We start from the raw sequence: 15,398 nt of genomic DNA on the forward strand, positions 1-15,398 counted from the left end.
GGGCGTGGGTGGGGGCGCCGGGGTCTGCGGTGCTGCCCCTCCCCCCCGCACGGGGGCTCCGGCTGGCAGCGGGGCGCGCGGGAGACAACAGCCCCTTTTTCCTGCGGTGAAAGAGAAGCGAGAGGCTGTGCCCTAGGCCGGGGCCCCAGCCCCGCCTGACTGACTTTCAGATCAATGCAAATAAAAAATAAATAAAAAAAGCCAATGTCACTCCAAGAAGGTGCCCTCAGCCTGCACAAAGCTTGGATAAAGCATTCCCCCGCGCAAGAAAACCGCCGCCTGCCCAAATGAGGCCAAAAAAAATAGCGGACAGGCGCCACGGCCTGAGGGCTGCTGTCATTGTGGTTAGCCTTGAATTGGGAAAAGGGGTTGCGACTCTACGTTGGGATTTCTGGTCAAACCCGAGGCTGGGAGTGGGGCCTCCGCGGCTCGCATCCCTGCGCTGCCGGTCGAGCCCCAGCCCCAACTCCTGCTCTGTGCCCCACAAGCGGGCTCTGGCCCCCGGGTGACGCGTGCAGCACTGGCCACCTCTCCTGTGTGGACGTTTGTTTTTTGGAGTTTTTTTAATTAAATATTTCCATGGTCCAAGCCAAATCAAGTCCAAATCCATGAGTCAGTCCAGATCCATAAGTGGCCCTACTACCGGCAAACATCCTCCGCCCCCAGCGGGGGCTTCAGGTGTTTCCAAATCCTTTGGCGGGCATCCTACATGCAGGCCCAAGCCCAGAGACTTGGGGTTCTGATGCCCCCGAGGTTTGCTTGCCCTCAGCCATAAGGCCGCATGAGCAAGCTAGGGTGGAGTCTCCCTCCCCTTTCCGTAAAGTGGGCATAAAGCCAAGATCTCGCCACTCCAGCAGCTAAATGGGAGGTTTACTATATATGTTACCTTCGCAGGTACTACACCCATGCCAGGAGAGCAGTTGTCCCCAGGTGCGACTAGAAAAACCGCCTTGGTGGCCACAGTGTTTCCCACGCCAGTTAAGTATAGCACTGTGCTTGATCAGAGCATACTTAGCAGAAGTGTTTGCTGAAAAAAAGACTTGAACTTGACTCTCTCGCTTTTTAGGGAGTGCCGGCCCCACACCCTCTCCCAGATCTTTCACCAAAAGCTTTGGAGGCTGGCTAGGGTTGTTGACAGCCCAGGCGTTGCAAGTTTGAGGCCATAGATTGCACAGTGGCTGTCAGGTTCTAACAAATCTGTGAATTCTGCTAAATGCCTTGTCATGAGGACACAGGAAGGAAGGAAGAGCTGTAAACCAAAGTGGTTCTTGAGTGGCTTCCCAGTGCCTCCCATGCTTCCCCATCAGCTGTTTCTAGACCTACGTGCATGTGACCGCACCTGAGTTGCTGAGTTTGGGTGGAACAGAGGGATGCATCTGCACCACTGCACCACTGCATTGGCCCCTGCAGGCTGGGGACCTTGGAGCATGAGTGATGATGCCAGGGGCCTCCCAGAGTGACAGAACAGATGCAAGTACAGTGGAAAGCAGAAGTGCTCAATCTCTGGCCTGTCAGCCAAAGGTGGCCTGTAGAGCCATGGCATCTGGCCTGTGGGGATCCCCATGGCCATGAGTAAGGAAATTTGACAACAGAGGAGTAGTGGTTGTTAATATGGCCACCCTCCTCCCTGCTAATTTCCCAGACCCCAAGCCCCACAAAGTAGGTTGGAGCCAGACCAAGCCCCCTCCCCTGCTGTGGCTGGATCAGGACCAAGCCATGCTCTGTTTTGTGCCACCCCCTCCCCCTACCTGGATCAGAGCTGGGCCATGTCCCCTTCCCCCATAGGCCTGGGTTGGAACTAGGTTACTTGCCATTCTCCTCTGTGTGCCAAATGGGGCCCACTATGCCCCCCCTGGCACCAGATCAGGACCCAGATGTATCCAACCTGCAGACAGACCAAGCACTGCTCATCCAGCCTGCCAGCCAAAAAGGTTGAGCACCACTGATGTAAAGGCATGAGCCAGAAAGGAGCTGCAGACTCCCCAGGAAGAACTGGCCTGCGGCTGCCAGTACTCCCAGAGCTTAATAACAGAAATAGCCCCAAGTGCCTAATGAGGAAGCTAACTTTGCCAGAGGCAGTGATTCTCAACCAAGGGGCCATAGCACCTGGGGGTGCCTAGAGATCCTTTTAAGGGTGTCGCACAATGTTAGCACTGTGATGCATTGATCCATAGGATAAGTCCAGAGAGTCACAACAGAACTCCATAGTGTTAAACCATTCACAGAAATCATAGTGAAGCAGGGCTGGAAGGGATCTCCAGAAGTTATCTAGTCCAATCCCCTGCCTGAGGCAGGATCTTCCCTATCCAAATCATCCTACACAAATCCATAATTTAACCTCTACATAAAACTGCTGTCAATCCCAACACAACACAAGACCTAACACTAACCCGCCACGGGTAAGGCAGGACCATGGCAGCCAACGTCCTGCTCCTATAAAAGGTTGTTAATATATGCTCAAGAGATCCCAGGGAGAGGGTCGCACCCCCACTTCAGAGGAAAGCAAAGACCCACCACAGCCTGTACCAAGCTGACCATGGTGTAAAGCGTTCTCACCTGCTGTGGTCTTTCTGAATTCTTTGTGACAAGAATTAATCCACTACTTTTCTCTAGTCAAAAACCAAGTGAAAATTAAGCTGGGATTTTCTGAAGGCCTCAAGTCAAAAAGGGTTGAGAATTGTTTTTTTAAGCCAACATGTTCCCGTGTGTGGTCCAAATATCTCTGGTGGATATAGATAGAAAGGGAAAATAGATGAGATATGGGTGGATCTGAGGAGAAATGGGCTTGATAGTAATAATAATAATTTGGGGATCCCATTATGCCATTCCTCTCTTTGGCACTGTTCCTGCAATCAGCTCTGCACAGGTAGACCCTTGTACCCAGTGCCACCCAGACAGACAATATATTCTGGTATATTTGGAACAGGTTGCAAGTCCAAATTTTAGGCTTTTTATTTTTACTCCATCAAGTATCTATCCTGACTTTGGTGATTCATAGATTCATAGATGTTAGGGTCGGAAGGAACCTCAATAGATCATTGAGTCCGACCCCCTGCATAGGCAGGAAAGAGTGCTGGGTCTAGATGACCCCAGCTAGATACTCATCTAACCTCCTCTTGAAGACCCCCAGGGTAGGGGAGAGCACCACCTCCCTTGGGAGCCCATTCCAGACCTTGGCCGCTCGAACTGTGAAGAAGTTCCTCCTAATGTCCAATCTAAATCTGCTCTCTGCTAGCTTGTGGCCATTATTTCTTGTAACCCCCGGGGGCGCCTTGGTGAATAAATACTCACCAATTCCCTTCTGTGCCCCCGTGATGAACTTATAGGCAGCCACAAGGTCGCCTCTCAACCTTCTCTTGCGGAGGCTGAAAAGGTCCAGTTTCTCTAGTCTCTCCTCATAGGGCTTGGTCTGCAGGCCCTTAACCATATGAGTGGCCCTTCTCTGGACCCTCTCCAGGTTATCCGCATCCCTCTTGAATTGCGGCGCCCAGAATTGCACGCAGTACTCCAACTGCGGTCTGACCAGCGCCCTATAGAGGGGAAGTATCACCTCCTTGGATCTATTCGTCATGCATCTGCTGATGCACGATGAAGTGCCATTGGCTTTTGTGATGGCTTCGTCACACTGCCGACTCATGTTCATCTTGGAGTCCACTAGGACTCCAAGATCCCTTTCCACTTCCATGCCACCCAGCAGGTCATTCCCTAGGCTGTAGGTGTGCTGGACATTTTTCCTCCCTAGGTGCAGCATTTTGCATTTCTCCTTGTTGAACTGCATTCTGTTGTTTTCTGCCCACTTGTCCAACCTGTCCAGGTCTGCTTGCAGCTGTTCCCTGCCCTCCGGTGTGTCCACTTCTCCCCATAGCTTTGTGTCATCTGCAAACTTGGACAGAGTACATTTCACTCCCTCGTCCAAGTCGCTGATGAAGACATTAAAGAGTATCGGTCCAAGGACCGAGCCCTGTGGGACCCCACTGCCCACACCCTTCCAGGTCGAAGCTGACCCATCCACCACGACTCTTTGGGTGCAACCCTCCAGCCAATTCGCCACCCACCGGACTGTGTAGTCATCCAAGTCACAGCCTCTTAACTTGTTCACAGTATGGGGTGGGATACTGTATCAAAGGCCTTCCTGAAGTCTAAGTATACGACATCCACCCCTTCTCCTGTGTCCAGGCGTTTCGTAACCTGGTCATAAAAAGAGACTAGATTGGTCAGGCACGATCTGCCTGCCACGAACCCGTGCTGGTTTCCCCTCAGCATAATTTGTCCTGCCGAGCTCTTGCATATGTGAGCCTTGATAATTTTTTCAAAGACTTTGCCAATGATGGAGCTGAGACTGAGTCCCAAGGTATAGTTTTGGTTTAGCCTACCTGTAGTTTTCACAGAAGGACAAAGGTTGATTGGAGCATTGTTGAGAAGACTTAAAGGAAAATAAACCAATGAAAAAAACTGTAGTTTAAAAAACAAAATTAAAGATGCTGTCTGCGCAGGCTCCCTAAGTTTTTCCATTTTTTTCCCTCAGGCTATATGAATACTCTAAAATGAATTTAGAGTGCAAAATTATTAATACAGTACAATGCTCTTTTCATCATCCTTTTCTGAAAGCTTGATGGAAAGACTGTTTCTTATGGATGACATTAAGTTTTGGAGACGGCAATTGTCAAGGTGAAAAGAGACTTTCAAAAAAGGGGTAACATGGAAACAAAAATATGAAAGGGCACAAAGGGAACTCATGAGGGAAGATATACTAATATACATTCTAATTCCTTTTGTGGCTTAAATGGTATCCCAGATCCAGATTCCACAACTTTGCCAATATTTGTGAAAGGGGGAGGTTCAGAATTACAACCCACATTCAGAGTGGAATGTTGTAAATGTTGCCTACTTTTATAAGAGGGGAAAAACATCACCATGTATTTACACGCTTTTGAAAACTGTACCATATTCAGTGCTCACATTGGTTTTATGCACATTCCTGTTACTCGAGTCTGACAAACCAACAGCTGCCCATTCTCTTTCTTTTCTTTACCAAAAATAATGATTAAATAAAAATGTAACCTGAAACCAAACTGCTGTTGAAGTCTCTTCTGAAACTATTCACTTTGCTTTCCCCATCTGGACTTGTGTTTCCTATGGGATTTGTTTGCAATCTGCCAGATGAGGATTTGAGAGGTATTTGCCAGATCTGGGTCTGGATCATTCAGCACATCTGGAAGTGTTTTATGGGGCTCTCTCTCATTCCACCACTGGAACGTCTGGATTCTGAGCGACTTCTCAGCAGCAGAGAAAGAAGAAAACCAGCCGATCTCCAAAGTAAACTTGATGAGTTTGTAAAAGGAATCCAAATTTTAAAGTATTACTATGGCCCTTTTATAGCCAAGGGTTTCAAAAAGGAGCCACGGGCAAGCCAGCGTTGGCATGAGTGCATGCATTTTGGGCCCTGTAGGAATCAAGTATTCTCGTCCTACAGTTCTTCGGGAGAAAGAAGCCCTGAATCCCGTGCTGCATTTGAAAGGTAAAAGACTAATTAAGCAGGAAATATCTGAAGAGTAGTGTCATAGTTTCTTATTCAGCTTTCCCTGCTGTAGCCCCTCAGTTTGTTATATGATTTGGCATTTGTGTCTGGAGTCTGTCAGATTCCAGTAACAAATATCTGACTTCAGGAAAATTTGAGTAAATGTTTGCAGAGTAACAAGTTAATTTCTTTCCTTCAAAAACTATACCACCAGGCTCTTGGTATCTAGGAGCTTCTTAAATATTGAACTGAAAGATGGATTTTATTCAGTTCTTAATAGGTTTGGATTTTAAAGCTTCAAAACTTACAACCTGATGAAATTTGCACTGTTTTAATTATTTCTGAAAATTGTTTGGATCTCTGACTGACAAGCTACACATGACAGATATCACAAGTAACATTTACAGCTTGTGACAAATTTTTGCAAGAGTGAAATTGGCAGATCTGGCCTTATTAAAATCAGTGGTGTTAGTGCCACTGGCTGGAGAGAGGCCTGAGTTTCATCCTAGGAACATAAAGTGGGAGTGTTGTCTACTTCATGTAAAACATATTAATTAAAATTTCCAGACTAGGAAGAAGACTATATTTGCATGCTGTGCACAGGAGGGGAGATTTCTAAGGGAAAGTTCTTTTCTTCAGTGACATCCTAATGTGTTTTTATATATATTAATGGCAGTTCTATGCATGTGGAAAGAACTATTTTGGAATCTAGATGAGCAGTGTAGCTCTGTGAAATATTGAGCCCTAATATAATACAGTTCCACTATGATTTATTAATCTGCAAGCCACCACATTTACAGGCATTTAGGCATCTAGGTAAGTGTTTACAAAGTGATTTCTCTGTTTGGTTTACATTTTCTGCTTGGTATTAGTTTGTCCAGGCCCTTCAACTCAGAATTAGCCTGCAAAAAAAAAACTGAGTTTGTGATGCAACTCCAAAGAATTCTTACAGCTTCAGCTTCATCCTCCTTCAGTTAATCAGTTATAAAAACTTGCCTATATTTGAAAAGAACAGAAATATGTATCTATATCTATTTATACATAAACATGGAAAAAGAATGGGTTGTGGTGGTTACCATGACTGGAGGGAGAGTTAATATAAGCATACATTATTTTCTTTCTTTACTGCGGTGTTGTGTAGTTATTGTCTGCTTTAGTCATCCGGGCAGCTCATCCCAAGTCTTCAGTAGTTTCTTTCCTGAAGTGTTGTGGTTTTACAAGATCAAGGAGGCTGGAATATTAAAAGAAATCCCTTTAATGATATTGCACCAGATAGCGACTGACCCTTTGTAAGAGCAGAAGAGGAGCTAGAAGGATCATTTGCACAAGAAGCCAGCTCTGCTTTGGAATACTGGAAACAGGCTGGCTAGCAATGCTGGCAGCACTTCTCAGCTCAGGGATGGAACAAGACAAAGCCATCCTCCCTGTATATAACAGCGCTATCATGGCAGACTTGCAGGACTTTCAGCCTATTAATTCCTTTCAGTTCCAAGTGCATGCATATTGTACAATGTTACCAAAAGTGACATAAAAGATATTATTCTATAAGGCACCCAGGAAAGAGAAAAAAATATGACCATTAATTCTTTTAAAAACAACATAACAACTATGGTATTCCCTTCATTAAATCAGTGAAAATTGTGCAGGCATCGGTTTGGATAAGTGAAGGTACAAATAAGTCATTATATTTTTTCCCCACTATTAAGGTTTTCCAGCTTTCCAGCTGCCTACAGTACAAAGAACAAAAATAATGTTCATTTCTAAAATTAAATTAAATGTTACATTTTTTCATGATCATCCATTATAAAGGTTTAACTCTTTTCTATGATCCAGTACTGGCCACTGCCAGGCCTGTTCTATAATGACAGTTCTAAGGAAACCTCTCACTGCTGCTCTAGCATCATAGATGATGCTTGTGGTCAGTCCACACTAATGCTCTTCCCTCATTGCTTGCACCTAGTGCAGTTACCCTGGTATTAATGCAAGCGTGGATTTCTTAAAACTAGTAACATAGCCACAACCCAAGAGACAGAATTCTAGACTAAATAGACCAGTGTTGTCTGATATAGGATGAAATTCACTATGTTTCTTTGTATTTGATAACAATAGCTGTAAGCAGAAGGTTTTTACATTTATTGTTCTGTTGTATGGGGAGTCATAGACAATTTTCAGCCATCTAAAAACATTTACACATTGGATAAATATTGTATATGTTTACATGGGTTTTAATTGCTGTTTGACCTAATTAAAAAAATCACTATTATACCATGTAAAGTAGTGCTGACAAAAAAAAACCCTATAGTGAGTTTATTGAAACACTACTCATCTCACTGTAGTTACAGATCTTTGAAAATGGTTCACATTCTTTTAAATGTTTTAAAAGGATATTTGAATCTCAGTTTCTGAGTAATGGGAGGTCATAAGCAGTTAGCCCAGTCACTGCAAGTACTTTTTCCATAAAATGTTTGGTAAAATTTGGGATCTGATTTTGCTTGCTTTCAAGTCAAGAGGTACAAATCTAGTAATATAAAATCAGGTCCAGAAAAAACTAAAGTAGTATTATTTTGCTGTGTTTATAATAACTTTCTCTCTTTTTGACCACAGGTAACACAATTCTTAACCAAGGAAAACATGGCTCTGTTAAAGAAAGGTAAGAAAGATTCAGAATATTTCAAATGCTAAATTGCTTCATACATTTATCTTTTAAACAGCTTCATAAAGATCTTATAGTAAAGAGATTGCATAGGAGAGTTGCATGTAAATATAAGGCTCTAATTCTGCTAAGCACTTAAACACATTTAACTTATAGGCATGTGATCAACTTCTTTCCCATTCAGCAGTGCACTAAAATACATTCTTAAATCCCACTGACTTCAATGGAATGGCTGATATGCTTCCCCTAATCAAGGCTTGTAAGAACAGGATCTATTCCTGATATATGCTTAGGACTCACAAAGTGCATTGAAGTTAATGAACCAAATTAAAAAATTAAGTAGAGGTGATGTAAAGTCAACAGGTCATGGGGTGGGAGAGTGAAATGGTATACTGTATATGCTGAATGGCTGCAAATAGATGTAAAAAGGGCCTTAATTAAAATCCACGGGGGTAACTTTAAATTAATTCCTACTTGACTCTTCTTTTATATAATTCCCCTGTTGCCTGTGTTTGTTCCAGTCTTTGGTGTGGAGATCACATAATTTTTTACCACATCTTGCACATTACTTCTGAATTGGAGTAACTAGAGAGCATCTTGGAGTGTGGCATTCCATGCTGGCCTATGAGAGTGGTGGCACTCAAAGTAGCTCATATCAGTTTAGTTCCATGCAATTTTTGCCTATGAGCAATTCCACCTCTTCCATTACCTATTTCCAGATTCTGATCCTTCTGCCTTCCTCACACAGGAGTTAGAAAAGCTATTGTGTGATGTCAAGGCACTGCAAATCCCTATGAAATAAAATGCTGGAGGGAGACAGAGCCACACAGGACCAGGATTTGCTGTGAAACTTCCAAGTTAGAGAGACAGCAGCAAACTTGAGAAAGTGTGGTATGCCCCAAATCCAAATTGTCTTGGAGTGTAGATAACCTGCTGCAAGAGTCCCTTGGGTTTTTTTGGTTAATATCTCCATTTTAGCTATATCAGTTGATTCTACAGGCTGTGTATTTCCTTCATTGTCAGTCAGGCAGAAAACACTTGCTTTCTATCTCTCATGCAGAAATGTCTTGAAAGGCACAGTATCCTACTAGACGTAGTTTTATTGTGTGCTACTCTGGGCGCTTTACTGTGGAGCTGACTAATTAGCTCCGTAGTAAAGCATCACCAACTAAACATGTGGCACTATTAGATCACAGTAAACTAATTAACTCCACTGTAGGATAGTACTGCCTAACAAGTATTGTCCTGCAGTGGAGTAGTTACATGCAGCGAAACGCATGTCCAGACAGTGATGGGGCTTACTGGGGCGCAAGGGTGTTACAGTGCTGGGGCTGCCTGCCAACTAGCCCTGCAATGTAGCACCCTCCTGCATTAGCCAGCCCCTCCGGAGCACATTGAGCTGGGTTCATAGATTCATAGATGCTAGGGTCGGAAGGGACCTCAACAGATCATCGAGTGCTGAGGTCAGATGACCCCAGCCAGATGCCTATCCAGCCCTCTCTTAAAGACCCCCAAGGTAGGGGAGAGCACCACCTCCCTTGGAAGCCCATTCCAAATTTTAGCCACCCTTACCGTGAAGAAGTTTTTCCTGATATCTAGCTTAAGTCTGCTCTCTGTCAGTTTATGACCATTGTTCCTTGTTACCCCAAGAGGCGCCCTGGTGAACAGAGCATCTCCAATCCCTTGCTGCATCCCCCTAATGAATTTGTAGGTGGGTACAAGATCACCCCTCAGCCTTCTCTTGAGGAGGCTGAAGAGATCCAGGGCCCTCAGTCTCTCCTCTTAGGGCTTGTCCTGTAAACTCCTAACCATACGAGTGGCCCTTCTCTGGACCCTCTCAAGTCTATCAACATCCTTCTTGAACACATGATAAAGTGCGGTTAGCTTTGCTGATGATTCCATCACACTGATGACTCATGTTCATCTTGGAATCCACTATGACTCTGAGATCCCTTTCTGGGTCAGCAGTAGGTGTGCTGGATATTTTTGCACCCTAGGTGCTGCACTCTGCACTTGTCCTTGTTGTACTGCATCCTCTTGTGTACTGCCCACTTTTCTAACCTGTCCAGGTCTGCCTGCAATTGTTCCCTGCCCTCCAGAGTGTGCACTTCACCCCATTATTTAGTATCATCTGCAAACTTGCACAGAGTACATGTCACACCCACATCCAGGTCACTGATGAAGATATTGAAGAATACAGGTCCAAGGACTGAACCCTGTGGGACCTCACTACCCACATCCTTACAGGTCAATACTGACCCATCTACTACCACTCTCTGGGTGCGACCGCTAAGCCACTTTGCCACCCACCGGACCGTGTAAACATCTGTCACAACCTCTTAATTTATTTATGAGAATGGGATGAGATACTGTATCGAAGACCTTGCTAAAATTCAAGAAAACAACATCCACCTCTACTCCTGCATCTAAGCATTTTGTGACCCTGTCATAAAACGAAACCAGATTGGTCAGGCATGATCTACCTGCTATGAATCCATGCTGGTTTCTCTGCTGCATAATTTTTCCCACTGGACCCCTACAAATATGATCTTTCATAATCTTTTCAAAGACCTTTCCAAGGATGGAGGTGAGACTGACTGGCCTATAATTACTCGGATCCTCCTTCCTCCCCTTCTTGAAAATAGGGACCATATTGGCCCTTTTCTAGTCCTCCAAGACCTGACCCAAGCACCACAAGCACTCAAACAGCCATGCCAGTGGTTCTGCTATGACACTGGCCAATTCCTTGAGTACTCTGGAATGCAGCTCATCCAGGTCTGCTGATTTAAACACATCTGGTCCATACAAGTGACTCGGCACCAAGTCAGCATCAACAGTTGGTGGGCCCCTTGGTACTTACCTGGAGTGTACTACTGCATGTCTCGCAGTTTGTAGGTTTTAGACTCTCTCCATCTCCTGCCTCCCTGTCCCCCATCGTACTTAATTTAAAGCCCAACGTAGGAGGTCAGCCAACCTGTAAGAAAAGAGACTCTTACCTTTTGTGAAGAGATGAAGTCTATAGCATCCCAGGAGGTCCCTTACATGGAAGTGCGGATCGTGGTCCAGGAAGCCAAAACCCACGTGATGACACCAACTCCGGAGCCACGGGCTGACTTCTCTGACACAGGTGACGTGATGCCTAGTGCGACCACTGACCGGGAGGATCGACAAGAAGACCACCTGCACCCCAGCTTCCTAAACATGGTCCCCAGAGCCTTGTAGTCACCCATGATACGGTCTGGACTACTCCTCACTGCATGATTTGTTCCCACATGGATAAGGACCATGGGATAGTTGTCAGAGGGCTGGATGAGGTCAGGAATTCTTGCTGTGATGTCCCTGATCCTGGCTCCAGGCAGGTAGCAGACTTCACACGCCATGGGATCCAGACGACAGATGGGTCCCTCTGTTTCTCTCAGCCAGGAGTTGCCCACAACGATGACACAGCATCTCTTCTTCTGCTTACCTGGCTGGCCCTCAGTTCACTCAGGAATGACAGCAGGCCCCTCCAGTGTACTTTCCCCCACCACACACTCCTTCAGTGCAGCCAGGGCCTCATATTTGTTAACCAACTGCACCAGGGAAGCTGTCTCTGTGGCAAGAGGTCTGGCCCCTAAAGTGACTGTCCTCTACTCACCAGCATCTACTTCAGGGCATTCCCTCACAGCTTCTCCACCAGGCATCTTGTTCTGCAGAGAATGAAAGTAGCTATCAATCTCTTCTTCAATTGCTTTGATCCCCCTCAGCCTGCTCACCTCTGCCTGGAGTTCCCTCACCTGCCCCTCTAGTGCCTCAATCCGGTCACATGTGGGACCGGCAAGGGAACCCCCAGTCCCCACATTACCCCCAGGCCTCAGAGATTCTGCCAGGCAACCCCCGCAGACAGGGGGCCAAGGCATTGCCGAAACATCCAAGGGGCCTGTCTGGGTGGAGGCCTCACAGGAACTCCAGGCTGGAGGCAGCAGCAGGACAGGTGCCCTGGCTACGCTCCATGTCACCACCCCCATAGTAGCCCCCATCCTCATTCACTTACCTGAAGTCTCTGTCAGAAGCTCCTGTGTATTCCTGCCCATGACTGGCCTGCAAACTGCTCCTCTGTTGGCAGTCCCTGTTTGCTGGCTCCCTAGTCACAGGCTCCCTGGTCACTTGGGGAGTCTCCTTTTATACCCTTCTGGGCCTGGGTTGACTCAGGCTGGCACAGCCCAGGGCTGGCAGGCTGATCCCTGGGCCCACTTGCCAGTCATGGTTGCTCTACTCCAGTTCAATGTGCTACGATCCCAGGCATACATACAAACACTTTGCCCAAGAGTGATAAACTCTGGTGCAAATTGCACTAGAGTTTATTGCTATGTGCTAACTGCACACGTAGATGCACCCTGTGTATGTTCCACTTAGACCTAACTTAACTGAATTCAGTGGGTCAGCTGATCTTCAGCTGATTTAAACTAGTGTATTGACATCAGGGCTAAGGACAGACATTACACATAAACCAGTTTAAGTGATCAGAAACTGGTTTAAACCCGTAACAGAAAAAATGATCAGTGTACATAAACCAGTTTGAAAATGGCTGAAACCAGTTTGAGATAAACCTGGTCAAATGTATTATCAGACTTAACTGATTTGGCTCAAACCAGTTTATGCAATGTCTGTCCCAGACCCCTTGCTGGTTTAAGATAAATCAGATACCCCCAGCATCCTGGCATGATTTCTGGGCTGGGTGGGGCTCTCTGCTCCACAGCAGGGCTAGCCCCTCCCCTCTGCCCCCTGGCCAGAGCTCTGGCAGAGACTTGTAGGCACAGATCACCAGCCTGACTTCGCCCTGCTAGGCAGGGATTATTCTCCCCTCCCCTCTGTCTTACACAGACACCTCAGCATTAGCTAGCATACCCCATGCTGGCTCCGGTCCATGCTGTGGGAGATGACAGGCAGACAGACTTTTTGGAGCTAATCAACAGGTAGCTTAATGTCCTTCCTTGGAAGAGTTGTTTAAGAAGAGTTCCATTACTTAATGGAGAGAGGCTTTGTTTTCTTAATGGTTTGATAAATACTGAGTTAGGAGTGATAAACATTCCCTTATGGGCTGCTCAGAAGGGAGGGAATAATCATAGTGTCCTGCCGGGGGTGTAACCACACCCACCTCAGTTTAGCCCAGTGGAAGCAGAGGGAGGGGTGCTCTAGCACCCCCTGACTTCTAGCTTGAGCTACTGTAGGCATGTGCCTGCATTTATGCAATGTCTGTCCGGTTACAAAACTGATTTAGTCTAGCCAGGTTAAACTAACCTGCAAAGACTGAATCAATTCAGGCTTTTTGAATGTCTGTCCCTAGCCCAGTGGATCAATGCAGATTTATGACAGCTGAGGATCAGGTGCAATAACTATAGCTGGGGGGCACAATCTCTGTTAATTACTTTATGTATTTTGGGGGTGTTGGTTATAGCTGTGTTGGTCTAAGGACATAAGCAGACAAGGTTATTTGGGTAAATGTGATATCTTTTATTAGAAATAGTTGGAAAAATTGTTCCTCACAAGCTTTCAAACACAAACATTTTACCAGCTACATTCTGTCACTGGGTCAACATTCTCCTCTTTCCCTTCCACTTGCGTGTCTCACACCTATTGACTCCCATCCCCTTTGATTTTCCCTGACACACATTTGCATTTTAACAGAACTGCAATGTGCATATTGGCTTAAGTTTCCATTCCACCCAGGAGAGTACACAAACACCAGCAGACTCTCCCTATGCCTGAAGAAGGGTGTTTGTACCCAAAAGCTTGTAAAGAATAATTTCTACAACTATTTAGTTAGTCACATTTATGCAAAGAACCTTGTCTGTCTTTATATATTTTGCACATTGTAAGCATGCTTATGACATTACATCAATAACAGAATAATCAGAACTGAAGAAGACATTCAGCAACTTAACTAATGATGCTATCATTACTTTATCCTTAACCTGTCATATTCTGTGAACTAACATTATACCAACTCATGACTGATTTATTGTTGGATAACTTTAAGATGGCCTCTGACTTAAATTTAAATCAAGCTTTGATTTTATTGAAGTACTTTACTCAAAATATTTATGTGTTTGCAAAAATTTGGGCATAAGTCATTTCTATGGTATGCTGAGTTTATTTTTATAATGCTTTTAGCATTTTCCTCAATTAAACCATGAACAGCTGAAGACAGTTAAAATGATCACAGTAGGAAAGTCTGTAAGAGGGGCTGGGGGAAGGGACAGGTAAAGGTAATTCTGAAATCCCTGGACAATTACAGAACCCCAGGGTAGCCAGGAAAAGAAAGCCCCAATAGGAATTTATATATTTGAACTCTGTAAAGAAACATACATATCTCTTTTATATTTGAAATCAGTAAAGAAAATGTAGATGAATTAAAACACAAAGATAGACACAAAAACACGCTTCTTCTTTACCCTCTAGCTATGTGGTTCATGCTTCCAAGTCACCTCTGTCAGCAATGCTGTGGAAACATGGACTATTCAAAGACTATTGTGTTAACATCATTATGTTTTATGCACCTTTATGGGTTTGATAAAGATTACCCATTGAGCCAGGAATTTAATTTAAAAGATATTTCCTGGAGAAACTAAAGGCATCGGGCAATAATTAATGTAAACTGCCAGTACTGAAACAATGTAAGAAAAATCTTTAGAATTGTCACCCATACACTGGTTTGACCTAGTTCAAAGGCCTTCACAGATAAAGGACTTGACACTGTGTAAAAATAGCCTTGACCTGGGGGAGAGAGTGACTCTTCTACCAACTGATAGACATGAGGCTCTTACCAGGCCTTATGCAGGACTTGAAATACTTTTGTCCTGCCAAGTTCTCTGAGTGGAAGAGGGGTGACCAACTACAATCATATAACTTCTTTATGGTTTTAAGAAGGTATGTTTTACGTTAATTGCTTTTGTTCTGAAGAAATGGTACTGTACTTGATGAAAACTGGCTGGTGAGTGAATAACCCTGTCACTGTTCCCTGGAGAATCAAACTACAGGTGTGGAATTGAAGTCAAACCTGCTGAAGGGATTGCAGTGGAGTACTGAGGCTTAAACCCAAAAAGACTCCAATCTGGAGAGAGCAGATCATGGGATTCTGCCCCAAAAGCAGTGACAGCTAGAGATGTCATGTCTAAGTGGCAAGCCATTAGGAGCTCAGAGTTGTCCTTAATGAACTATGACACTCTCAGAATCATGTCTATCCTT

General features: G+C 44.9%; 1 protein-coding gene across 3 annotated transcripts in view; it reads left to right on the forward strand.

The window, feature by feature from the left end:
- The first annotated feature begins 5,050 nt into the window (after positions 1–5,050).
- The window catches only part of GLT8D2 (glycosyltransferase 8 domain containing 2), a 28,442-nt gene continuing 18,094 nt past the window's right edge, over positions 5,051–15,398 (forward strand). Inside the window, exons 1-2 of one of the 3 annotated variants that reach the window (XM_059726439.1) lie at positions 5,051–5,518; positions 8,123–8,168. In XM_059726439.1, coding sequence (XP_059582422.1) covers positions 8,150–8,168 — 19 coding nt within the window. In that variant the 5' untranslated portion in view covers positions 5,051–5,518; positions 8,123–8,149. The remainder of the gene's footprint in view (positions 5,519–8,122; positions 8,169–15,398) is intronic. The other 2 variants (XM_019489683.2, XM_006261630.4) reach the window with 2 other exon arrangements.

This window comes from Alligator mississippiensis, chromosome 4 (assembly GCF_030867095.1).
Source record: "Alligator mississippiensis isolate rAllMis1 chromosome 4, rAllMis1, whole genome shotgun sequence".
Taxonomy (NCBI): domain Eukaryota; kingdom Metazoa; phylum Chordata; order Crocodylia; family Alligatoridae; genus Alligator; species Alligator mississippiensis.